Source organism: Theobroma cacao, chromosome 4, assembly GCF_053813885.1.
Source record: "Theobroma cacao isolate CCN51 chromosome 4, ASM5381388v1, whole genome shotgun sequence".
Lineage (NCBI taxonomy): Eukaryota > Viridiplantae > Streptophyta > Magnoliopsida > Malvales > Malvaceae > Theobroma > Theobroma cacao.
Genome location: NC_142642.1, coordinates 23,782,046 through 23,806,481, shown reverse-complemented (window position 1 = coordinate 23,806,481; position 24,436 = coordinate 23,782,046). Strand labels below are relative to the sequence as shown.

The following is a 24,436-nucleotide window of genomic DNA, read 5'->3' as shown; positions in this document are numbered from 1 at the left end:
CTCGTTTCTCCAACAATGATGATCATGCATATTAAAAGAAAGCCAATGATGTTATATCCGACTCCTACTCCATATTCAATAGGTGCCTTTCTTGTGCAAGAAGTGGATAGAGAAGAAAAACTTATGTACTATTTTAGTGGATTATCCACCTATGGAAAAGTATTATCTTGCTTTAGTGTACACAACTCAAAAACTCCGACAACATTTCTTAGCTCACAAGCTCTTAATAGTGACAAAGTCAGACCCCATCAAGTTCTTACTCTTTATGCCAGCTTTATTAGGAAGAATAGTAAAATGGTTTACTCTATTTGGAGAATTCAATATATTAGTTGTTCAGCCAAAAGTTATCAAGTCTCAAGCTTTTTTGGATTTGTTAGCATGTTTCCCATCTCAATTTGAAGAAGTTATTCTTGATGCCATTCCAGTTGAATTTCATGAAAAGGTATGTTCAGTGAATACAGAAGAAGGAAGTGAAATTTATACTTTGATGGCTCTTCAAACAGTTTTGGAGGAGGTGTTGGAATAATTCTCATTCCACCAAGTAGAAAAAATAACTCCTTGATACAGAGTTTTAAGTTAATCTCCTCTCATTTGAGTAGAAGTCATATCTCCTTGGAGTGAAAAGATCTTCATGTATTCAAAGCGTCAAGTGAAAAGGAGAACTCCTTGATTCCAGGCTTAAAGATAAACTCCTTAGAGTCAGGTAGAGAACTTATTTCTTTAGCTTTCAAGTTAGATTTCCCATGCATCAATAATCAAGTAGAGGAAACATTAGCTTTAGGTTTGTATGCGGCAAGAACAATTAGAGTAAGTAATCTTTGCATTCGTAGAGATTCTAATCTTTTGGTATAGCAGACCAATGGTAAGTTCTCCCTGAAAGAGCCCATGGTTGCTTTTTATAGAACTTTTGTTTAATCCTTGTTAGAGAAATTTCAAGTAAGGAGATTTGAACAGACTCCAAGAACTGTGAACCGTTATGCAGATGCATTTGCTACCTTAGCTTCCAAAATCCATATGACAGAGAAAGAATGAAGTATTCTTATGGTTGTACTTAAGAGAACTCTCCCATGTTCATCTAATGAATTACCTCCAACGTATGAGGAAAAGGATTGGTGGAAACCTATTATAAAAGAGCTACTTAATCCAAGTTCTGCTACTATTTCACATTTAAAACACTTTGTTTTGATTCATGGTACACTATACCACAAAAGAAGTAATGGGGTGTTAGTGAGATGTCTTTGTAAGTATGAAGTAAAGAAAGATTAAGAATAGCCCATGAGCAATGTGTTTCTAACACATACAAGAGTTCCCAATAAAATACAAAAAGAAAAAAGAAAAAATGTAGAAGGATAATATAAGAATATATAAAAAAAAATTACAATAAGAATTCGCATAGCCTAAAGATAAACTAAGTAATAAGAAATAGCAATGAACAAAGTGCTAAAGATACAGAAACCAAACTGCTCAACCAAGTCATCAATTAGAACATATGCTCAACAAAGTCATCAATTAGAACAGATCAAGCACTTGCAAAATTAAGATCCACATGGCAAAAATACAAGCAAGACCAAATTGCTTATGCTGTTTCTGATGGCTAGGGGTATGGAAATTGCTGCTTTAAAGAATATGGTGTTTGTATCAGGTGTTATCTTCTTAGCTTTTAGTCTTGAGCGGTTCTTATCATACGAATTATCTCTTCTCATGACTTGCATTTATGCTTAGGTTTTATGTATCACAAGTATCCTCGAAAATATTGTGTCGCCAATTTTTATAAAAGGAAATCTAAGCATTAGTTGCCTTAATCAATAGACTAGTAGTAGGTTATAAAGGGGTATATTCTTTCAACTTGAACTGATAGAGCAGAAACAGAATACCTAAGTAGCCCAAGACATGACTTTCATCCAAATTCACAAATTTGGCATGCAAAACCCTGTATAAGGATTTTCAAAGGCATGTATAAGGCAACTAAATTAAAACTTTTAGAATGCTTCTTACACAGTAAACAAGTGACTCCCTTTATGGGCGGACCTACATATAATATAGTAGTGTCACATGACACTAGTTATTTGAAAAAATATAAAAAATTTGTACTTGTTATACTAGTTGTATTATAGTTTTATATAATTAATAATACTAATTAACCTGTTAATTTTTTACAATTTTGTAGGGGGTGGGATCAAACACTCTAAGTCAAAGTAAATTTATAAAAAGTAATTTATTTATTAATATTTAATACTACATGAAAAATATAAAAAAAATTTCCTTCTATAATTTAAAATTTTATTAAAAAAGTCAAAACCTAAACTATTCTCTTTCCCCAAAAATTCAAGTCCTACTATTAAGACCTATAGTGACCTTCCTCTTTTCAATCCTGGGCTGCGTTTTTCACTCTCTCAAAATAACTCATATAGGCTTCAATTGTAAATATTTTTTTAACCTAAATTAAGTTTTTAAATACTTCATGTCTAAATATTTTTTTTATTAATTCGATAGCTTAGATTCATAATTGTAATCTAACTAATAAAAAATAATATTACATGTCAAATAATATCTTGAAATAATGAGTGTTTCTTTTTTTTATTTATTTTGTGGATGAATTTGATAGTGTTTCTACTAATGCTATATATCGTGCATCGATTTCAAAATATGAAAAATCCATGTGAAAAATTAGAGTTATCTTAAATATTTTTACTTTACAATAGTAAGTGAATGTATTGAATTAATATTTTCTTTCATTTAATATTAAAACTTTTAATTTATGGATTTTAATATATTTATTTTTTTAATTATTTTTATTTTTATTTTAGTTATGACATCACTTAAGAAAATTATTATGTCTGTTCCTGACACTCTATGATGGAATGAAGTGTTAGATAACATCTTTTACATAATATGTTAAATAATAAATCATTTATGTCATTCAATTTAAGTATACCACAATTCTAATGAAAGTTTAATTCAAACATTACAGTAATCTTAGGCATTGACCTAGAGTTTCAAAAGACAAACATCAAGGGTTAGCAGCTTAGTATCCATCATACGCATACCTCAAGAAAGTCGCACCATTGGTTAAGCAATCCAGCTAAGACTAATCTCCATGCAGCTATCGATCATCATCATGCCGAAGAAAAGAAGAGATTTAAATACAAAATGGTTTAGAGGTGTCAGAACCAAATCTTCTTGATAGGTAACATATGGCAGAACTGTATGGGGCATACAGAAATTTGGGCTTGCAACTAAAATATTGGGTCCAAACAGTAATTCGGAGGATCATAGATTCTTGTAGTCTACAGTATTTATATTGGACAAGACTCCTGCTCGAGTCCAAACACTGACCTTAACAAAGACTAGCCAACAGCATAGTTCCATGTATACAACCGCCTCTTATTTTGGCGTATACTTCAAGTTCAAAAGTTCAAAGCTCCACCAACATAACAGATCCTTCCCTTTCTTTTCTTTCTTTTTCTTTTTGTTTCACATTCTTGTTTTCCATTTCTCTCTGCTTTCCTCGAATCTCTCTCCTTAGACTTCGTCGTCTTCCCTTTATTCTTCGTTGCACTTGTCAACTTTCCTCATTTTCTTCCCTTCTTCTCACAAAACCTACCAAGACCAAGGTTCCATTCAAAATAGAAACCATCAAGAATCCAGGTTTGTAACCGAGTATATAGCTTATCTATATGTATGTTTTTAATAATTCTTTTACATGCGTGTGAATTGTGATGATTATTTGCTTACTTTTGGACTGCTTAGTGTCAGCTCTTTTTTTGGTTCATCTTTGTTGTTATGTTCTATAACTTCCTTTCTTTCTGTTTCATCTGCAATATGATAGTCTGTTCTGAAGCGTTCATGTTAGATTTGTTTATATATTATTCTTAGTGGTGGTTGATGCGTTTGGAAAATTCTTTGTGCTTGGTTTTTTTGACTTTCTCCATTGTCTTGAATGATTTCTTTTGACTGGTATGCTGGTTTGCTTTCTGTGGAAGGTTTGGTTAAGATTTCTTAAGGGTCTTGGAAATTGTGCCTTACAGCTTTGTCTTGTTAAATCGGATGATTCTGTTCTTAAAGTTACAGCTTGGCTCATTTTTTTTTTATTTCTATGTTACAAGGAAATGAAACAACTTTTGATTGAATTTCCTTAATTCTGTTTTCTCATCAGCATTTTATGTGATTGCTTTACATGACAAAGTGGTTCAGACAAAAATGAAGAAGTGGTTGGGAGGTCTATTACTAGGGTCCTTTCTTGTGCTGCTGATATTGAGATATGATGTGATGATCAAAAACTCTTTTGGGAAGAATTCCCTTCAACGTAGTATGACCGTAAACTTGACTGATCCTCCTCTTAAATGGATTCAACCTACTATTGCTCCAGCAGTTCAAAATTCAGAAGCTGTTAGTCAAGTAGTTTTCGCTGACAGGTTTGTGTCTGGAATCTTTCTTGAGAGGAATTTCTCTCATGAAATTCAAGCTTCTTTATTGACATCGAATCAGATGAAGCATATTGTTAATCATACTAAAGGCTTACCTAATGCGCTAGAGGCTGTTAGAGAAGCTCGGGTTGCATGGGAAAATCTTTTGGATACCGTTGCAAAGAAGCAACAAAGTGAGGGTAATGAAAGTTCACTTGAGAATGTAAAAGAGAAACAATGTCCCTATTTCCTGAATAATATGAATTCTGCCAATATTGGCCATGGAGATTACAAACTAAGAATTCCATGTGGCCTTATTCAAGGCTCTGCAATCACTATAATTGGCATTCCAGATGGTCTTTTGGGAAACTTCCGAATTGATTTAAAAGGAGAAGAAATTCGAGGGAAGCCAGATCCTCCTACTATTTTGCATTACAATGTTCGCCTCCAAGGTGATAAGGTTACTCAGGATCCTGTAATTGTCCAAAACACATGGACTGCTGATCGTGGTTGGGGTGAAGAAGAGCGGTGCCCGTCTGCAGGTGAAGGAAATAAAAAGAAAGGTACTTTGCCTTCTCTGTTTGTCAACTCTGTCTCGCTAGGCAACTGTTTAAGCCATTTAGAGCCTCCATAATGGTGTAACATTGTAAAAGAAAGGCATACAAACTTGATTACCTATGTCCTGTTTTCAATTGTAACAAAGGCATGTAAACTTTGGGAGAACTGCTAAAAGTAAAAATCTCTATTTATATTTTTGTGCAAACTTTGAATCATCATTATGAGACCTTTGCTAGCTATATCTATTTACTGTATTTTTTTTAATGATATACAGTGGATGATTTGAAACAATGCAGTGATAAGGTGGGTAAAGTTGATAGCCGGAGGTTTGCAACCAATGAATCTTCAGTCATTTCTCTATGGCCATCAACGGCAGAAAACAAAACTAGAAGCAAGCAATACTTTCCATTTAAGCTGGGGTATTTGTCTGTTATGACACTTAGGGTTGGAGAAGAAGGATTTCAGATGACTGTTGATGGAAAGCATATAACATCATTGGCTTACCGTGAAGTAATATCTCTTTTCTTTCTTAATTCTTAGTTAATTTTCCTTTTATATAGGAATGTCTAAAATGCTATTTTCTTTGTTTTCCCCTGAGTTAATTGACTTCTCAAGAGGATATTATAGGGTCTGGAGCCATGGCTTGTCACTGAAGTGAGGATATCTGGAGATATAAAGTTGACTTCTGTCCTGGCTAGTGGTTTACCCACATCTGAGGATCTAGAGCACATTAATGATTTGGACTCCCTGAGAGCGGTTCCTCTCCTACCAAACCAGCCATTAGACCTCTTTATTGGAGTCTTTTCTACAGCAAACAACTTCAAGCGTAGGATGGCTGTTCGCAGAACATGGATGCAGTACCCTGCTGTGAAGTCAGGAGCTGTTGCAGTACGCTTTTTTGTTGGTTTGGTGAGTTTTATGCTTTCATTTCATTACCATTTGGTGCATATGTTTTCCTTCATGGTATATATTTCACAATGTTGAAGTTGATTCTGGCCGTTAATGTACATGCTAAACTACTTTATGAGTTTTGTCATCTTGCATTTTTAGTTTCCATAAGGTTCTAGTTCATTCTATTAATTGGAAAGGTATTCTAAATGTTTGCATTATACTGCAGCATAAAAACCAGATAGTGAATGAGGAACTCTGGAGTGAGATAAAGACATATGGAGACGTTCAGCTGATGCCTTTTGTTGACTACTATGGTCTTATCACTTGGAAGACTGTAGCAATCTGCATTTTTGGGGTAAGTTCTTACAGTCTCACTTTTTTTCTGCTAGTTTTATCTTCTTGGCTTATTTTGTGTTTGTAACAGACAGAGACTGCTTCAGCCAAATATATCATGAAGACAGACGATGATGCCTTTGTTCGTGTGGATGAAGTGTTAGCTTTTTTAAATAAGGGAAATGTAAGCCATGGATTGCTTTATGGTCTTATAAAGTATGATGCTCAGCCTCATCGGAACACTGACAGTAAATGGTATATCAGCCCTGAGGTAATTTTGTCTGCATAATCTATTCATTTTGTCCAAATGGGTTTGAAGGAATGAAAAATCTCAATTAGCTTAGCTTTAAATAGAAGAGTATTTGCATGGGGCTCATAGTTTCAGGGTGTTCATATTTGATGTGTTTATTGCTTGGCCAATTGACTTTCTTTTTTCTTTTTTCTCTGACTGCTCTTCTGTTTGCTATCTGAAGGAGTATCCTGGAAGTACTTACCCTCCTTGGGCACATGGCCCTGGTTATGTGGTATCGCATGACATAGCTAAGGCAGTCTATGTAATGCACAAAGAAGGTCGTTTGCATGTAAGTCTCCTCCCAAAACTGGAAAAACATTCTTTTTCCTCCCCCTCCCATCTTGTTTTTCCTTAATTATCTTCACCTGATCACCAATGTCTGTTAATATGTGTTTTGTTAAACTGAAATCATGGGTTAATTTTTTCTCTTCTATGTTTCTTAATCACCATCTATTCTATGACTCAGATAGTTGAGCTCATCCTCTTGACCTTCAAATATTCACTCCTTACTATCACAATAATTGTCCTATAATGGATTAATTAAATCTTCTGCTATATTTTCAGCTGGCCCTAAATACAAGCTAGCATCATATACTTTACTTACATTTTACTTTAATTTTCTCTCTTAAGTCACTTTTTTTATTCTACAATTGTTAGATTACAAGTTAAAGAACTTTTGTCAATATGAAAATGGTTATGCCTGAGATGCACAGATGTTTAAGCTAGAGGATGTAGCAATGGGAATCTGGATAGCAGAGATGAAAAGGGAAGGGTTGAAGGTCTATTATATAAATGAAGAGCGGGTCTACAATGAAGGGTGCAAGGATGGTTATGTTGTTGCTCACTACCAAAGCCCCAGAGAGCTGCTTTGCCTATGGCAAAAGTTGGAAGAAGAGAGTGTGGCTAAATGCTGTGCTTGATAAGCTAATAACTCTTTAAATTAGTAAAGCACAAGAAAAGATTTTTTTGTTCTTCTTTATACATTCTTAACTAGATTTTAGATGAAATATGACATGTAGAAATCCTTGGGACCTAGTTAAGAAGTAGGATCCAAGTTCCCCCATAGTCACAGTACTTCTTGCTAGGAATCTAGTTTTGCATTTTTGGGATCCATCCAAGATGCTTCTGGAGGAACCGGCAGAGAGATTGTACAGCAGGATTGACAGATAACAAAAGTGTCCTGAATGATACTAGTATATAGTCATTGTTTTATTCTTTGGTTTAAATTATGCACTTTTTTCCTTTCTTCCCTCTTATCCACTTATTGTGCTCTTGGAGTTGGTAAAATACTTTTCATTTTCCCTCAACATGTCACAGCTTTCACTCAAATCCACCTTAGTTAACAGTAACTCAGAAAAAACATATTGCAGAAGATTATATCTGTACTGAAATGAGTTACTAGGTCATGTATTTGTTACTGAATCACAATTCACAAATCAGTTGCAGAATCTTGTCTTTCTTTTCTTCAGCAAAAAGTAAAGAATGCAGTGAACGCAACATTACTAGAATTTAGAGCACATTGAAAGAGATGACAAATCTTTATCAGAAGAAAAAGATGTATGAAAATTACAAAGTCAAATTTCATCTTTGATCTTGTCCATTTTGTATATATAATACAACAACGTAAGCAGTAACATATTCAAATTATTACTATGTCTTAATCGGAAATAATACTATTTTGGCCTCCATGAGAATACCTGCCTACCCTGCATCTGACACAAAATCCGACCCCTTTCTCCCTGGAATTCACATCCAACATACTTTGTCCGAGAAAAAGGTTAAATACAATTCCATCAACAAGCAAAATACAATCAAATTATTTACCATGGAGTCCATGTCACTATTTTTCTTATTGATCATCATTTTGATAATAAAACAGAAAACCTGAACACATTTTCCTTCAACAATCGATTTCTGACCACATTAATGAAAACAACAAATTCAAACGTATTTACAGTAGGTATCTTCAGTGTCAATGAACCATAATTTGATCGAATTCTTCAATAAAATTCAAACACACATACAGTGTTTCTTCAAACCACAAAGAAAAACTACAACTAGCAATAATGTTACATTCTCCTGCAGGCACGAACCATAAATTCTTGAAGAAATTTATTCTTTAAATTCATTTCACACCAATCTATCTATCCTAGACGCTGAGTCCAGAACCATGGTTTTTACAAATTTTAAGCAGCCATACAACCCACGCCATATCTAGTGGTAGGAAACACAAGAAACAAGCCACTGCAAACAATCCCCACCATCAATGGAAAACTCTCCATAACTTGATCCATTTCCTTCTCATGCCCCGGGAATACACAGTTTGTAACTCTATGATCCGAAAACGCAATTGCCATGAACACCAAGACCGACATGATTGCGTGCACCAAATCAGTGAGCCCAACCTTGTATTTCTCGTCTTTCGGAGTTTCCACATCGAGACCAGCCTTGAACACAGCCAGTCCCTTAGGGGTCACGAAACCATAGTAAACTTTCCCATCAGGACCCCGGAAACTATCAGTAAAATGAAAGAAGAAGCAAGAGAGCGCGCAAAGGCATAAGAGGAAGTAAATCATCATGGTGTTAACAGGGGAGCAATCACCATTGCGGTAAACAGAAGGGAGAACCATTTCAAAAGTTAAAAGGGTGCCTGTTGGAAGGAAGTTTACAAGCATCGAAGTTTTGGATATTGTTTTTTGTACTCCTTTGGCCACAGCTTTCCTCTTCCGGCCGGGTTCGGGAGGCAGCCGAGGGAGGGAGGAGGTTGGTGTAGTACCTTCTGGTGGTGTTGCATTGTATACTTTGATGCCGATTCCTTCTTCAGTTTGTTCCATTTAGTTTAGAAAGAAAGGAATGCCAGAGAAGAAAAAACTGCGTGATGATAAGGAAAGGAAAAGCTTTGGGAGGAATTCCTGTGATATTTAAAGGGTTTTGCCCTTGGTTTGAATTGAAACTTTTGAGTAGTTATTGACGGTTAATGAACGGATATTGCCAACAACCGCCCCTCAGTTTTCCCTCCATTATTCGAGGGTTTTGAATTAATTGAAAAGTGCAGTTTTCCCCTGAAAAATCAGAAAATAAAATACAAAAACCGAGATTCTTTTTAGTACTAACGATATGCTAAGTAAAGTATAAGGTGGCATCGTTTTAGAACACAGTTTGACCCCATGGTTTGATGAACATCAGAAATCCAATGACCACCTCTTTAGTTCCAATTGTATGGTTTGGAGATTATGAAAACAGGAAAGGAGAATAATGTATGGTTGAGAACAAGAGATGGTAAAAGATAAGGTTCTTCTGTTTTGTAGGTTTCTACTAATCGGCCATATTGTAGTTTTGAGGACTCCTTTTTGTCCCATCAGTTATGCGTATAATCTATGAAGAAAGTACACTTTCCAGATCCTTCAGGAAATGGGAAATTTGAGCAATAAACACCCAAGCCTTAGAAAAGGCCAAATTGAAGTGCTAGAAACATCCTTGTCTGACCACCTTATTTATGGAACTCCAAACTATTCCCTCCATATCAGAAACGACTTCTCAAGCACAGCAAAAAGTGTTCAAACACTTGGAACATAGCTTGGCTACCAGCTGAGACCAAAGACTATGGCACCTGCTCTATCTCTTTCTGTCTCCCACCTTCCAGTTTGCAAATCTCAAGACTTCTCGAAGGATACCTGCCTCCCAAAAGGAACTAATAGGGAAAACCCTTCTGCCAAAATAGCTTCAGATGTCAAGTTAAGTAAAAGAAAGCTATTGAGTTCAACTGCCTTGGGTCTTATTGGAGGTCTCTCAGTTGCTCAGCCAATAAGAGCTGAGCCAGAGAGCCCAATTGAAAGCACATCAAATAGAATGTCATATTCAAGATTCTTGCAGTACTTGGACGAAGGTGCTGTGAGAAAGGTGGACTTGTTCGAGAATGCAACTGTAGCGATTGCTGAGATATATAATCCTGCGCTTGACAAAATTCAGAGGGTAAGAGTCCAGTTACCGTGTTGCCACAAGAATTACTCGGGAAAATGAAGGAGAAGGGTGTAGATTTTGCTGCTCATCCAATTGATATCAACTGGTCAGTTGCTTTACTTGACTTGTTGGGGAACTTGGCATTTCCTTCGATTTTGCTAGGCACTTTGTTGTTAAGGAGCTCATCTCCAAACACTCCTGGAGGTCCCAACTTGCCTTTTGGACTTGGAAGGTAACTTATTTCCTACTTTAATTGATATTTTTGGTGTTAAATAGACTATATAGTTTTGGTTACTGTTCCTTGATAACAAGAGCATGTACTAATTTCTTTGTGATGACAGGAGCAAAGCCAAATTTGAGATGGAACCCAACACTGGAGTAACTTTTAATGATGTTGCTGGTGTTGATGAAGCTAAGCAAGATTTTCAAGAGATAGTTGAGTTCTTAAAAAACCCAGAGAAGTTTGCTGCGGTGGGTGCAAAAATTCCTAAAGGAGTGCTTTTAGTTGGACCTCCTGGGACTGGAAAGACATTGATGGCAAAGGCAATTGCAGGAGAAGCAGGGGTTCCTTTCTTTTCACTTTCTGGATCAGAGTTCATAGAGATGTTTGTTGGAGTAGGAGCTTCAAGAGTTAGGGATCTGTTTAACAAGGCAAAGGCTAATTCACCGTGCTTGGTGTTCATAGATGAGATTGATGCTGTTGGAAGGCAGAGAGGAACTGGTATAGGTGGAGGAAATGATGAGAGGGAGCAAACTCTAAATCAATTGCTAACTGAAATGGATGGTTTTACTGGCAACACTGGAGTTATCGTCATTGCTGCTACTACTAGGCCTGAAATTCTTAATTCTGCTTTGCTTAGGCCTGGAAGATTCGACAGACAGGTAAGCTATTCTTTATAAATATATTGCAAGCCTTTATGAGCAAATGTGACACTGCTATAATAGGGCTAGTGTTATGTACTTTGATCATTAAGTTTACAAGACCATGGCTAAAACTTAAGAACCCTAAATCTGTTGATTGAGCAGGTCACTATTGGGATACCAGATATAAGAGGCAGGGAAGAAATACTGAAGGTACATAGCAACAACAAGAGGCTGGATAAAGATGTTTCTCTCGGTGTAATTGCTATGAGGACACCAGGATTCAGTGGTGGAGATTTGGCAAACCTTATGAATGAAGCTGCCATTCTTGCCGGTAGAAGGGGCAAAGACAAGATCACAATGAAAGAGATTGATGACTCAATTGATCGAATTATGGCTGGAATGGAGGGAACAAAGATGACAGATGGAAAGAGCAAAATTCTTGTGGCCTACCATGAAATTGGACATGCTGTCTGTGCGTAAGTTTCATGGAACAATCTCTCATAAATAATTAGTCGAAGCTTATCTAACCTGTAAAATGAATATTGCAATATATCAAACATCCTCAGTTATTTTTATGGATAGCTTCCGATAGATATTACATAGAAAGAAAGCATAGTTACTTAACCTGTCTTTTACACTTTGTACTTGCAGGACATTGACCCCAGTCCATGACCCAGTTCAAAAAGTCACTCTGATCCCCAGAGGCCAAGCTCGAGGCCTAACATGGTTCATACCAGGTGAAGATCCTGCTTTAATTGCCAAGCAAGAACTCTTTGCTAGAATAGTCGGAGGACTTGGTGGTAGGTCAGCAGAAGAGATAATCTTTGGAGAATCAGAAATTACTACAGGTGCTGCAGGGGACTTGCAACAAATAACACAAATAGCAAGACAGGTTTGCAACTAGAGAATTGGAATTTTCGATCTATCATCTCCCAATAAAGCAAAAAAAATGGAAAACCATCTTTAGCTAACAAGTTTCTTTTTTATTACAGATTGTAACAAGATTTGGCATGTCTGATACTGGACCTTGGGCATTAACTGATCCTGCAGTACAAAGTAGCGACGTGGTGTTAAGGATGCTGGCTAGGAATTCAATGTCTGAGAAACTAGCAGAAGACATTGATTCATCAGTTAGGAACATAATTGAGAGTGCATATGAGGTTGCAAAGAAGCATATAAGGAATAACCGCGAAGCCATTGATAAGATAGTGGAGGTGCTGCTGGAGAAAGAAACCCTTACAGGAGATGAGTTCAGAACAATCCTGTCAGAATTTGTTGATGCCCCTGTAGTAAAAGCAGACAGATCTCCAGTCCGTGAGATGATCAATGCTTGAATAACTGTACAATATAGTGTAGGCAAGGCAATATTGTATAGATACAGTCTAATACGCAATAGTATAAGAAGTTAAGGCTTATTAATACAGTCTAGATAATATATAATCATATTCATCCAACTGCCAGAGCTAGGACATATAGCTAGCTAAGTTTTCAAAAATTAGTGCAGAAAGTGCTGATTGATCTATTAGGTGCAAACTTTTAACATTAATCCAAATATGAACGAATGAAATGAAAATTGAGAAAGAAAGAGAATCTATATTATAAACTTGGTATTGAAATAAAACATTGCACATATTATAGGAGGTAGTGAACCTATGAGACAACATCAACACATTCATGTTGGATTCATTTGAGGCTTTTAAATCAATTTTAGTTAAGCTAATTAAATTATGAAATTGGTGGATTGCCCTGAACGACGTCGTTTTGATATCCAGTTCGCTGTCTCATCTTTTTCTTCATCCACCAACGAAATTTCCCTCCAAAAATGTGCAACCAAAACTTCCTCTCGAGAAAGAACCAATTTATGGTTTTCTTAAAGCTCTGTTCTTCAATCAAACACCTCTCTCAAGTCCATGCCCAAATCCTCATCTCTAATCTTCACCAAGACTCTTTCCTTCTCACCGAACTCGTCAGATTCTCCTCGCTATCTCCCTACAAAAATCTCAGCTACACGCATACCCTTCTAGTTAACTCACTCAACTCAACTCCCTCTACATGGAATATTCTTATCCGAGGCTATGCTTCTAGCGATACTCCACAAAAGGCAATCTGGGTACTTAAAGAAATGCGAAAACGAGGCCTTCAACGCAATAAACTTACGTACCCATTTGTTTTAAAGGCGTGCGCAAGGGGTGAAGCACTTGCGGAAGGTAGACAAGTTCATGGGGAGATTTTCAAGCATGGTTTAGATGATGATGTTTATGTTGAGAACAATTTGGTGCATTTTTATGGGTGTTGTAAGAAGATAATCGATGCAAAGCAAGTGTTCGATGGAATGGGTGAGAGAACTGTGGTTTCGTGGAATGCGGTGCTTTCTGCTTGTGTTGAGAATTTTTGCATTGAGGATGCAATTGGGTATTTTGATAAGATGAGGAATTGTGGGTTGGACGAAACCACAATAGTGATCATGCTCTCAGCGTGTGCAGAGCTAGGATCTTTAAGCTTCGGCAGGTTGCTTCATTTGCAAGTTGTTGAGAGAGGTTTAATTTTGAATTGTCAATTGGGGACTGCACTTGTTGATATGTATGCGAAGAGTGGATATGTTGGTTATGCTAGTCGAGTTTTTGATAGAATGGAGGAGAAAAATGTGTGGACTTGGAGTGCAATGATATTGGGATTTGCGCAACACGGTTTTGCTAAGGAAGCCCTTGAAATTTTTGTAAAGATGATGAAAAGTTCTTGTATAAGACCGAATTACGTTACTTATCTTGGAGTTCTTTGTGCTTGTAGCCATTCTGGTTTGGTGGACGATGGGTACCGGTATTTTCATGAAATGGAGTATGTTCATGGGATTAAGCCTATGATGGTTCATTATGGTGCCATGGTTGATGCCTTGGGTCGTGCTGGTCGTCTGAAAGATGCTTACACTTTCATAATGAACATGCCTATTGAGCCTGACCCCATTTTATGGAGGACTTTGCTAAGTGCATGCACTATTCATAATGTTAATGATACTGATGGCGTCAGTGATAGGGTGAGAAAGAGGTTGCTTGAGTTGGAGCCAAGAAGGAGTGGAAATTTGGTGATGGTTGCAAACATGTATGCAGAAGCTGGAATGTGGGATAGAGCAGCAAATGTACGGAAGGTTATGAGGGATGGAGGGTTGAAAAAGATGGCTGGTGAAAGCTGTCTTGAGTTAAATGGCTCCATTTATCAGTTTTTTTCAGGGTATGATTCTCAATTTGATTTTGATGGCATCTATCTATTGCTAGATACACTGACCTTACACATGAAAATGATTAACATTTTGTAGTGGTATTGCTTGATATGAACCCTTTTGCATTCAGGATTAGAGAAAATATTTAATTGTGCAAGCTGCAAATTTGCATTATCGGTACCCCATAGTTTCATTCTGCTTTAATAGTGGTGTGGCCCTATGTAGGCCCAGTGGTGTATAGAAATCATAAGAGTTCATTACTTTCAGCAGTCATTCCTGTGGCCCTAAGGAATGTGTAGTATCATTTATATAGATAATAAAATGTGACCTTGAAACTTTCTACCCCTGTACACAGTAGAAACTAAGTGGAAACACAAGAAGATGGATCTTGAGGAGAGAAAAGGATTTAGCAATCTAATAACACAAGTGAAAGCCAAGAGATGGATAGTTACTGAAGGTTTTCTTCTGATAGACTGTTGCTGTTTCTGTAGAAGAAGACTATTTTTCAACAAGCTCCAGTCAGCAATCTGAATACAGGAGGGAATTTGAGGCCTTGACAAGAGTTTGTGCCAATTAAAGACTGGAGGCTTACTTTCGTATTCTGGCGTAGTGCAAACTTGAAAATCAGTGATATTTATTGATTACTATGTTGACAATCCTGAGAACACTTGGCTTCCAGGATCAGAACACTCAAAATATAGGAAAAAAGTTTGCAAACATTAATCAGTGATAACTAATGCATGTCATATCCAAGCAATGGAAGTGTTAGGAAGCATTCCATTGCTAGTGCTACGAACAGTTTTAGATTGCAATGAAAAGGACTTTCATCTGACCTTAGAGAAGAACCCTCCAAATTAATCAGGAATACAATACATTATATATAACAAGATAGGCATATACAAAACCGCTGGCATTTATAAATTGCCTATTATGTCTATAACAGATGTGTAAGTACCGAATATCACCACGGCAACACCCATTAGTATTATAAGGCCTATAGCAACCATTTCGCACCCAAATCTCTGATATGTTCCTGATATCTTCAAGTAGCATAAGCATGGTATTATGATCGAAGCTGTGATACTTAAAAATGCTCCAACTAGGGACATGAGGGAACCGAAGAATGGAACTGCCAGAGCCACCAAAACAGTGCTGATCATCAAGGTGGTGCCAACAAAGAGGCTGAGGAATCGCTTGTTGCAGTGATATGGAAACCAGGTTTTAGTTGCATTGACAATTGGTGTAACCATCAATGCATATTTGGATATTGGATTGACCAGGGTGGTGTATATTGCCACTCTTGAGCTGAGCTTGTTAGTCGGAAGGTTCAAAGTTATCTGTGATTGAACATCTGAACCAAACATTAAGTACCCAAAAATTGCCATTGATGCATAACTGAGGGTACACAAGACAAAGCATATGACCAGGACCTGAAAGAAAAACAGAAATTTTCCTCAAAACCTGTTGAAAATCAGAAGACTCTAGTGACAGACTGCTGAAATTATGTGCACTGAACAACATAAATTTGGAAAGTTAATACTTACATTGGAGAACTGATGCCTTTTTTTCATGGAAGTGTAAAGGGTAGGGAAGACTGGATGCGCACAATAACAGAAGGCGTATAAGCTAACAGCAGTTGGGATTCCATCCCAATTTAGCAGTGTTCCCCTTTGTTGAAACCCAATTCCATCAAATGCAGCAGTCCAGATAATTGAACCAAGGATGACTGCAGAAGCTAGAACCCCGCTGGCAGAGACGTAAGAAAGAAGGCTCAAGTTATCCAACCAAACAGAAGGCAAAATTATGAGGGCAACGATTATTATAAAGCCTTGTTTCCCACCAACTGTTAGTCCTGCTACTTCAAAATCCACATTTGGGAACAACTTTTGCAAGTTATCTCCTTCTAGAATCAAAAATCCTGTTGCGACTAAGTAGAGCTCGATGTACATGAAAACTGATACTATTAGTCTCCCCTTGTTCCCAAATGCATGCTCGCCTATGTCAGGATAAGTTCTGATATTAGAATCAGCATCCATACATCTTTGAATCAACAAACCCGAGTAGAATGCTGCCGTGGCTATGGCAAAAAGAAATATCAAGCTCAACCATCCTCCTGATGCCAGTGCATATGGGATTGATAATATCCCAACTCCTGGAAATAGTTGAAAGTAAACAAAAAAAAAAGTTAGGGAAACTGCTTTCTTTACTAGCTTTTGGAGAAAACAAATGAAAATGTTAAAAGAAATTAAAATAGGAAAAGGTTCTTATCAACTCCTACAGTCTCCTTAAAACACTCAGTATTCTTCAACATGACTGAAATTTTAAAGCATTTAGACTGTGGTTTCAGCAAACATTTTCCAGTGAAGTGACATATTTTTAATCCAATAAGCCATGCTCCTGGGGACCTATAGGGCAGGATCTAATTAGTGTTATGAATTAAGATGAATTAGAACAAAGAACTAAACAGAACCTGAAAGAGCATTAAGTCCATTAAAACAGGTTCTGAAAACAGACGTAGTGCCCGCACTGGCGTGAGCAGAATTTGATTCTACTTCCTCTAGCTTGCTTCCTAACCCTTCTTCATTCTCATCCTCAATGAGAGGCACAGTCAAGGATGATTGCTCAAGTGGCATGGCCTCCATGATTGAGAAAGAGAGAGAGGTTTAAAGGTGTAGCTCGAAAGCGGTAAGAGGAATAAAAAAAGATAGTAGTAATAATAATGAAGAGGTGCCACTTGTTTGACACCTACACTCGGTAGTTTCACTTAAGGGGTGTTGGCTTTCCAAGCACTTTGAACATATTTTAAAGCAGACAATAACTGTCTTCTACTCATCTTCCAAATAAGATAAATATTTTGCTGCAAAGTACGTGCCATTTTTAAGTGAAGATGCCGCTGTTAACCAGCTACAGCTCTTTGGTGGGCGACAAACAACCAAATGACATCACGAACCAGTCACGTGTAAAGCACAGTTTCAAAAGTTTTCTTCTCAGTTTTTTGTAGCTGTACTCCTTGCAGCAGACAACTCCATAGTGAAAAGCTCCTTTCCAGCCCACTGGTCTATCTGATTCTAAATTGTCCTTATCTTGTAGTTTCCCACTTTTGTTTGAACACCTCTCTCTTATTTGTCCTTACCCTTGGCCTTCCTGCCTTAATTAACCAGAGCGAAACGGAAGAGAAGGGGTTCATCATTCATGAAGGGAAAAGACTGATGTGATTGTACCAAACTAGTCATGAATGGGACAATTGCGAACCAGAGCTAATATCCATGGAACATGTATAGTTCTGCACTCCAGCTTTTATGCCTATAATTTGTGCAGACTTCATCGTCCAAGTTGGCTGTAAGTTTGTTAATGATTGGGACATGAACCTACTTCACTAGTGTATATTTTTTTTTATCAGTCTTCCCATTATTTTTTCTCCACATAATTCACAAGAATCTCCCAAGCTTTTTTCTGAATGTGAAGATTCAGGAAAAGCATATAAGAGGTTTAACATAAGTGCATGTGGTCTATATTTTATGTCACGGATATAGCTTTACAGGCACTCACCCCCATCACACTATGTCGAAAATCCCACCCTCCCTTAGACGAGGAAAACCAGACGAAGGAAGGGGGAGCCGGAGGACCACCATGGTATCATTAGGCATGCCTTATCTAGAAAGAAATTAAATTCTAATGCAAAGACTGTCCTCGAATTTTGTCTTCATTAAGGTTGGACAAAAACCAATACTTTAATGTCATTTGGAGGTTTCTGAAGTTTTAATTGTTTATCATCTTCGACACACTGACACCACATATTTAAGCCACCTAGCTAGTCAAACATGACAGCTGGAGATGTGTTAATTTATCCCATCTTTATTTGCATGTTTGGTTTAGTGATAGATAATACACATCTACAGAAGATCAATCAGTGATTCTCCCCCTGGCTAGCTGCTGGCTATCTCATCGCACTAACAAAGAAAGATTATCCATCACTTTAGATAAAGTGAGTACAGCCTCTTCATAATGCAAATATCATTTTTTATAGCACAAGTCAAATAACTACCAATAAGTAGTTCTTGCTTCTCTCCTTTTCCAGAAGCATGAAACATGGGTTTTGAGGTATTAATTGACGCTAATCCAAATACGTTCGGTGGATGTCATTTGGAGCGAAGAAAGAAGAAGCCAAAAGAAATAAGGCTCTTCAAATCATATCATCATCGGTATAAAATTAAAGAAAAACAATAAAATTTCCACCAATCCTAGGGTTCCTCGGATATTTCTATGACAAGACAGTTATGGTTACACGTTAACCCACTATAGATAAGGACACCATTTTTTTCTGGCTACTTAACCAGTTCTGTGTACCAAGATTTTTCTTTGATCCTACACCACTAGAAATTCTTGAGGTTATTCACGATACCCAGATTTTTCTGAGCCGTCCCCGTGACTCCATTCTTCTTTTCCGTATTCCTTTTGGCCTATGAGGCCTTCCTCTATAGATTCATACACAGCTGCAAGTTCTAGCTAGCTTTTCTAATAGAAACCACTAGATTCGATTTGAGAGCTGTAAACTACAATCCCACTACATACTGCTTGTTCTTTTATTGACCCAACTAATTAGGCCAGGGTTTTACTTTGTTTAGAAGTTTGGCCGGCCCAACATGGAAACACGTGCCCTTCCCCTTTTCTACTATATATACATATATATCAAAGTTTATAAGAACTTTTGGCTGAAAACTAATGTAAAATATGACAGAAAAAAATTCATGTTAAAAGCTATAAAAAGTTGACAACTCCAAGCGAAACAAACGACTATGGCAAAGACTATAAAGTTAAAGGAAGTTGAGAGAGTTGAGAATTGATGAGAAAGTACCTGATAAAGCATTCAGTCCATTGAAACAAGTCTTGAAAAAGGAGGTAGCCCCTTGGGTGTGGATATCAACATGATTTCCAGGTGCCTCCAGGTCCTCTAATTTGCTGTGCTTCTCGTCAGGAACCAGAGGTACATTAAGATCAGGTGCGGCATCTTGGTGTTCAGTCGCCATTGCTGAGAAAGAGCAAAAACAAACAGGAGAGAAATAGAGGAGCAAGGATGGACAAGAAATTAGTTGCTGTGTTATAATCCAAGACACGATCAAATTGAGCAACGAAAATATAGCATCTTAAAGACTTTTATAGTTAGTTGAGCTCTGAAATGACAAGAGCTTCTTCCAACATGTGAGCAACTTACTTTTCAAAAAAAAAAAAAACATGTGAGCAACTTTAATTAAAAGACCAAGACACCACAACTGCGCTCACACGGTAACGTTGCCCACGTTTTTCATGCACCAAAAGCATCCATTGATGCTAGTAACCCCACAATCGGAAAATATATAATAATTGATTAATTTGGATCCACCCTTCTTCCATCCCACTTAGCTTTATTATTATATCGATTAATGTTTTATTAACTAAAACCGAGATCCCACATCCCAACAACAACAGATTTATATATTTTCCCGTTGTCTCTTTAAGGAGTACGGTAGTAGGCGTCCTAGGTTGATGCCATCCTTATTTTGGGGAGCTTTATGTAGAAAAAAAAAATGAAATCCCAATGTCTCTCTCCATTATTCAAGATATATCGCAACATTTTCCATGTATATTCATGTTTTATATATATATATATATATTTGAAAGAATGGGAATTCGATTTTTATTATTTTTTAGAGAAAAATTATATATCTATTAATAAATCAAATATTTTAATGCATATATTCGTATTCCATTGCCTCCCAAGGGATCTAAAAGTTAAAATATGAAATTTAATACATAAAATTATTATTTTATACACAACAAGTGAAATTTTTAAATTTTTATAAATGATATTAGAAAGTTGTCATGTGTTCATTGAATATTAATTTTCATTAATAAGCTTTTAATTAACAATTTATCGACTCTATGATTTTAATTGTGAGTTAAAAAATTCCATCATCCATATAAAAGATAAAAATTTTTATATTAAAGATCTCAAATCTGAATTTTAAAATAAGAGAATGAAATTTATAAGATACATGATATTATAGTGCAAAAAAAACTAAAAGGTTGATGATGTCCACTTAGTATGATTTATGTGGAAACAAATACATCAACGTTGAAAGGAAAATCCTCCAACTTATTATTCACTATTACCAAAAATTAAAACAACTTTGCCTTTTGTTACAAAATAAAACGTGTTTGATGGATCCAACTTTATCCTGCACCTCGCTAGGTGGGTCTAGAGGGTAAAGTGGAGAAAGCAACGTATTATAAGTAAGTACCTTCTAAACGACTACATCTTCTTCTTCTTCTTCTTTTTTCTTTGACATAATGTTCAAATAAATTTTTAAATTATTCAAAAATATTTGAATAAGTCTTTACTTTTTTGTTATGTTTATAAATTTATTTTAAGTCAAATAAATCTTTATAACTAATAATTGATTAATTGTCATTTGTAAAAATATCACTTATTATTTTACATCTACATGGTACTAACATGATATTAATGTGGAGAGTGAAAAATGTCACATAATCATATTATTGTGTCAAATTAATATATCATATTATTATCAATTATGATTTGTCAACATGTCATATCATAATCAATTACGATATTTTAACATGCCATGTTAACGTCACGTGATATAAAATAATAAATGATATTTTGATTAAATCAATCACTAGTCAAAAAATTTATTTCACTCGAAATAAAAAATATAAAAATTTATTAGACTCAAAATAAAAATATAAAAACTTGATTGAATATAATAAAAGTATAAGAACTTATTTGAATTTTCTTAAATAATTTAAGAGCTTTTTTGTATATTATGTCAAAAAGTTAATTCCTTTGATCTTAGTAATCACATAAATAGTTTTTTAAAAAATAGTCACATAATTTTTGCATACTAATTCAAGGTAAAATTGTAATCCATGTCAACGAATTCAAGATTCATTCAACCTCGTAAATATCTCTTGTATGGAGCCCACTCGAAGGATAAACCTTTTGGCTCAATCATTTCAGTCCATTCATTAAACAAAAATTCATTATTTGATTTTTTTTTTTTTGAAAAAGAAAACTACGGTATATTTGTTTGGTAAACATATATCTATTAATTAATGTTAAAGTCACCTTAACAATTTTTAATCTCCAAGTTGACTCTAATTTAGTAGATCGGAGAGCTCAGTCCATTCCTCTAACTATTTTGTTACGAATATTAAGCTTTAATAAAGTTAATAATGTGAAAATATTAGAATAACATCAAAATGGTCACATAAGATCTTACACAATCAATTAAAAGAAAAACAAATACACTTACAAGAACTTTACTTGATCTAGTCTTCCACGAGCTTGACTTGATTCAGTCTTCCATGTGCATAAACGACAGAGAAAGATGTATTAAGAAAAATAAAAAAATTACAAAAACAGTTTTAAACCCCCAACTTGTATATATATATATATCCCACTAATACCAAAATCACTCTCTTTAAATATAAGTGTTCACTGAACTCACTTTTGACTTGATAATATTCTTTAAGCCCATATGATGCTTTTATAAGACTAATTACAGAGTTTTATCCTAATTTGATTAGGATTTAATTATTTTAATTTAGCTAAAAGTAAAGACTATCTCAACAGTCTAACTAGAAATAATATATCCAAATCAAGCTAAAATTCCAGACTAACACAATAGTTTTTTTTTTTTTGAAATTTCGTTTGTATTGAAGAAAGAGAGAACCTGAGTTCACCACTTACAACAATTTTGCAAGGTTATGCCCCAACAACCAGGGGTATACCATCACGAAATTCTCTCCTTGTCGAATTCCCTGTACACTTTCAGAAAGGAAACCACCCTAAACACCCACAGCGAAGCCAGCCAACCCCAGTAACATCTGGTTAGCCACTTGCATCCAAAAAGCAACCTCATGCAATGAACAAAATGAAAAGATAACACCTAACAGTAAAGCAGTCCCCTGCATCAACGGACTATCACAATAGTTAATATATGTATTGTTTATTGGACCTAATAATTGAAGATATTATCTCAAAGAGAGGGATGGTATTAGTTGCCTAAAAGGCTTTAGCATCCTAATCCCATGATTTATAATATTGTTTACTCCAACAAAAGTTGAGAGAAAGTTACTTTAGATAGATTGAGCGGTTCATGAAACCAAATTTAAGGCAGTTTTCCTCTGACCAATTTACTCCAAAATTTTGCACCGACCATCTACTCTCCTAAGTCTTATTAAGAAAGCGAGAGAGACATGCAAAAGACACCACATATTTGCTAGCTCAGAAGGTAACTAAAGTCTACAGGTTTGTAAAACGTTTTTTTAAAAAAAAACATTTGCCTCATTTGTGTTGAATATAATTTAAATCAAGTTAACATATATTTTATCAATTTAATTAATATGACCCTTTTCATCTCATATTAAATGTTTATCTTACTTCTTTTGAATCTTTCGATAATTATGACATATTTCCTTTGCAAATATTTTTAACTCTTGTATTTGATATGTTAGTTGTTTTTATTCATTATATTTACATTTTGGTTTTAACAAAAATTAGAAAGTTAATATTATAAAATGTTAATATGAAGAAAACTGAAACTAAAACTTTTTAAAAAATTTCTCATGATAATTGAATTAAACACGAACATTTAATTTAAAATGAAAAAATTATATATTATTACAAAGTAAAAGCAAGAAAGAAAGAGCGTAGGAACTATTCATTTGCAAATATTTCATTTGGTGTATGTGAAGTAAACCATGTTATCATGGTGGTCCTGCAACAATGTCCAATAAAATTGAATTTTAGTAACTTTGTGTACTTTTTATTGAACTCAAATATCACCTTCATACTTGTATTTATACCTGTCATCCCAAAATTAATAAAAATAAAAATAAACGTGCATGATTGGCTTTGGAGAAGCTAGGGGCCATGGCACATGCCTGTTGGAATAAGTGTTGGGGTTATACCTACCCCCCGCCTGCAACAATGTCCAATAAAATTGAATTTTAGTAACTTTGTGTACTTTTTATTGAACTCAAATATCACCTTCATGCTTGTATTTATACCTGTCATCCCAAAATTAATAAAAAATAAAAAATAAACGTGCATGATTGGCGTTGGAGAAGCTAGGGGCCATGGCACATGCATGTTGGAATAAGTGTTTGGGTTATACCTACCCCCCAATATGCCATATTAATCAAATCAATTGAGCATGGCATATGTTGCACATGTTGCTTATGCCTTTTCCTCGAAACAAATTAATTGTGGTAAAATATACCTAATCGTCTATATTTTGACTATAATTCAATCTAAGTTCATTAGTATCGAGAATGGAAAGTTCGCCCCAAAACTTTTAGAGAATATTATGAGAGATAACCTTCTTCATAAGCTCAATTTAAAAATATCATTCATTATAATTTTAATTCTTTTTAACCAATTTTTGTCATGATTTGACAACAATACCCTTTAAACAATTTCAGACAAATTAAAGAGAAATTATGAGAGATAACATTCCTCATAAGCTCAATTCAAAAAAATTATTCATTATAATTTTAACTATTTTTAGTCAATTTTTGGTATGACTTCATAACAATACCCTTTAAACAATTTCAAACAAATTAAAATAGTTTCAATTTTCTCTATCCTATCATCCAAACAAAAATTTCAAAATTAAATCTCGATTTCTCTCTCTAGTCAAATATTGTCTGTCTCGCCATCCAACTTTGTCTCATCATTCCAAAGAGCAAAGATGATATCAAGTTCTTTCTTATTTTGTTTTGGATGATGGATCTTGCGATTCTCAAGAGAAATGAACAACAATTTTGCTCCCCTATGGTGATTGCAGTCAGCATGATGAATGTGATAGCTAGATGCTTTTTGGTGATGACTTGCTTCGAAATGTGTGCTACGAT

At 35.4% G+C, this 24,436-nt stretch overlaps 5 protein-coding genes across 11 annotated transcripts; 3 read left to right on the top strand and 2 right to left on the bottom strand.

Annotated features, from left to right (window-relative positions):
* The first annotated feature begins 3,509 nt into the window (after positions 1-3,509).
* Positions 3,510-7,736, top strand: LOC18601526 (beta-1,3-galactosyltransferase GALT1-like). 3 transcript variants are annotated; one of them, XM_088805150.1, is made up of 8 exons: positions 3,510-3,648; positions 4,195-4,969; positions 5,239-5,474; positions 5,592-5,873; positions 6,082-6,210; positions 6,280-6,459; positions 6,662-6,769; positions 7,194-7,736. In XM_088805150.1, the coding sequence occupies exons 2-8, from the start codon at positions 4,201-4,203 to the stop codon at positions 7,398-7,400; spliced, it is 1,911 nt and encodes a 636-aa protein (XP_088661276.1). In that variant the 5' UTR covers positions 3,510-3,648; positions 4,195-4,200; the 3' UTR covers positions 7,401-7,736. The 3 variants fall into 3 exon arrangements, with proteins under 3 accessions (XP_088661276.1, XP_088661275.1, XP_017974338.1); XM_088805149.1 differs by having other exon boundaries at positions 3,523-3,648; positions 4,187-4,969; XM_018118849.2 differs by having other exon boundaries at positions 3,523-3,648; positions 4,157-4,969.
* Positions 7,737-8,456: 720 nt separating this feature from the next.
* On the bottom strand, positions 8,457-9,814 carry LOC18601525 (protein DMP9-like). The gene has a single exon (XM_007032487.3). It carries the CDS (start codon positions 9,312-9,314, stop codon positions 8,667-8,669), a length of 648 nt encoding a protein of 215 aa, XP_007032549.1. The 5' UTR covers positions 9,315-9,814; the 3' UTR covers positions 8,457-8,666.
* Positions 9,815-9,866: 52 nt separating this feature from the next.
* Positions 9,867-12,727, top strand: FTSH6 (FTSH protease 6). Its single transcript, XM_007032485.3, has 5 exons — positions 9,867-10,672; positions 10,782-11,322; positions 11,467-11,780; positions 11,956-12,196; positions 12,297-12,727. The coding sequence occupies exons 1-5, from the start codon at positions 10,497-10,499 to the stop codon at positions 12,636-12,638; spliced, it is 1,614 nt and encodes a 537-aa protein (XP_007032547.3). The 5' UTR covers positions 9,867-10,496; the 3' UTR covers positions 12,639-12,727.
* Positions 12,728-13,036: 309 nt separating this feature from the next.
* On the top strand, positions 13,037-15,316 carry LOC148763185 (Pentatricopeptide repeat (PPR) superfamily protein). 4 transcript variants are annotated; one of them, XM_088805174.1, is made up of 2 exons: positions 13,037-14,529; positions 15,010-15,316. In XM_088805174.1, exons 1-2 carry the CDS (start codon positions 13,127-13,129, stop codon positions 15,047-15,049), a joined length of 1,443 nt encoding a protein of 480 aa, XP_088661300.1. In that variant the 5' UTR covers positions 13,037-13,126; the 3' UTR covers positions 15,050-15,316. The 4 variants fall into 4 exon arrangements, with proteins under 4 accessions (XP_088661300.1, XP_088661302.1, XP_088661301.1 ...); XM_088805176.1 differs by having other exon boundaries at positions 14,877-15,316; XM_088805175.1 differs by having other exon boundaries at positions 14,874-15,316.
* Positions 15,282-19,696, bottom strand: LOC18601521 (Transmembrane amino acid transporter family protein). 2 transcript variants are annotated; one of them, XM_007032483.3, is made up of 3 exons: positions 19,374-19,696; positions 16,063-16,670; positions 15,282-15,948 (listed from the first exon to the last, which is right to left on the bottom strand). In XM_007032483.3, the coding sequence occupies exons 1-3, from the start codon at positions 19,543-19,545 to the stop codon at positions 15,433-15,435; spliced, it is 1,296 nt and encodes a 431-aa protein (XP_007032545.2). In that variant the 5' UTR covers positions 19,546-19,696; the 3' UTR covers positions 15,282-15,432. The 2 variants fall into 2 exon arrangements, with proteins under 2 accessions (XP_007032545.2, XP_017975266.1); XM_018119777.2 differs by lacking the exon at positions 19,374-19,696 and adding an exon at positions 16,989-17,302.
* Between the last annotated feature and the right edge of the window lie 4,740 nt (positions 19,697-24,436).

What these genes read in the sequence shown, in the direction of transcription:
- LOC18601525 (XM_007032487.3), bottom strand. Translation starts at nt 9,314, where the DNA reads ATGGAACAAACTGAAGAAGGAATCGGCATCAAAGTATACAATGCAACA.
- LOC18601521 (XM_007032483.3), bottom strand. Translation starts at nt 19,545, where the DNA reads ATGGCGACTGAACACCAAGATGCCGCACCTGATCTTAATGTACCTCTG. An exon ending in TGGACTGAATGCTTTATCAG is followed by an intron (nt 16,671 to 19,373) that starts GTACTTTCTCAT and finishes AACTATTTCCAG; the next exon opens with GAGTTGGGATATTATCAATC. An exon ending in AAAGGCATCAGTTCTCCAAT is followed by an intron (nt 15,949 to 16,062) that starts GTAAGTATTAAC and finishes TTTTTCTTTCAG; the next exon opens with GTCCTGGTCATATGCTTTGT.
- LOC148763185 (XM_088805173.1), top strand. Translation starts at nt 13,127, where the DNA reads ATGTGCAACCAAAACTTCCTCTCGAGAAAGAACCAATTTATGGTTTTC.
- FTSH6 (XM_007032485.3), top strand. Translation starts at nt 10,497, where the DNA reads ATGAAGGAGAAGGGTGTAGATTTTGCTGCTCATCCAATTGATATCAAC. An exon ending in CTGGAAGATTCGACAGACAG is followed by an intron (nt 11,323 to 11,466) that starts GTAAGCTATTCT and finishes TTGATTGAGCAG; the next exon opens with GTCACTATTGGGATACCAGA. An exon ending in ATTGGACATGCTGTCTGTGC is followed by an intron (nt 11,781 to 11,955) that starts GTAAGTTTCATG and finishes TTGTACTTGCAG; the next exon opens with GACATTGACCCCAGTCCATG.
- LOC18601526 (XM_088805150.1), top strand. Translation starts at nt 4,201, where the DNA reads ATGAAGAAGTGGTTGGGAGGTCTATTACTAGGGTCCTTTCTTGTGCTG. An exon ending in TGAAGGAAATAAAAAGAAAG is followed by an intron (nt 4,970 to 5,238) that starts GTACTTTGCCTT and finishes AATGATATACAG; the next exon opens with TGGATGATTTGAAACAATGC. An exon ending in AATGGTATATCAGCCCTGAG is followed by an intron (nt 6,460 to 6,661) that starts GTAATTTTGTCT and finishes TGCTATCTGAAG; the next exon opens with GAGTATCCTGGAAGTACTTA.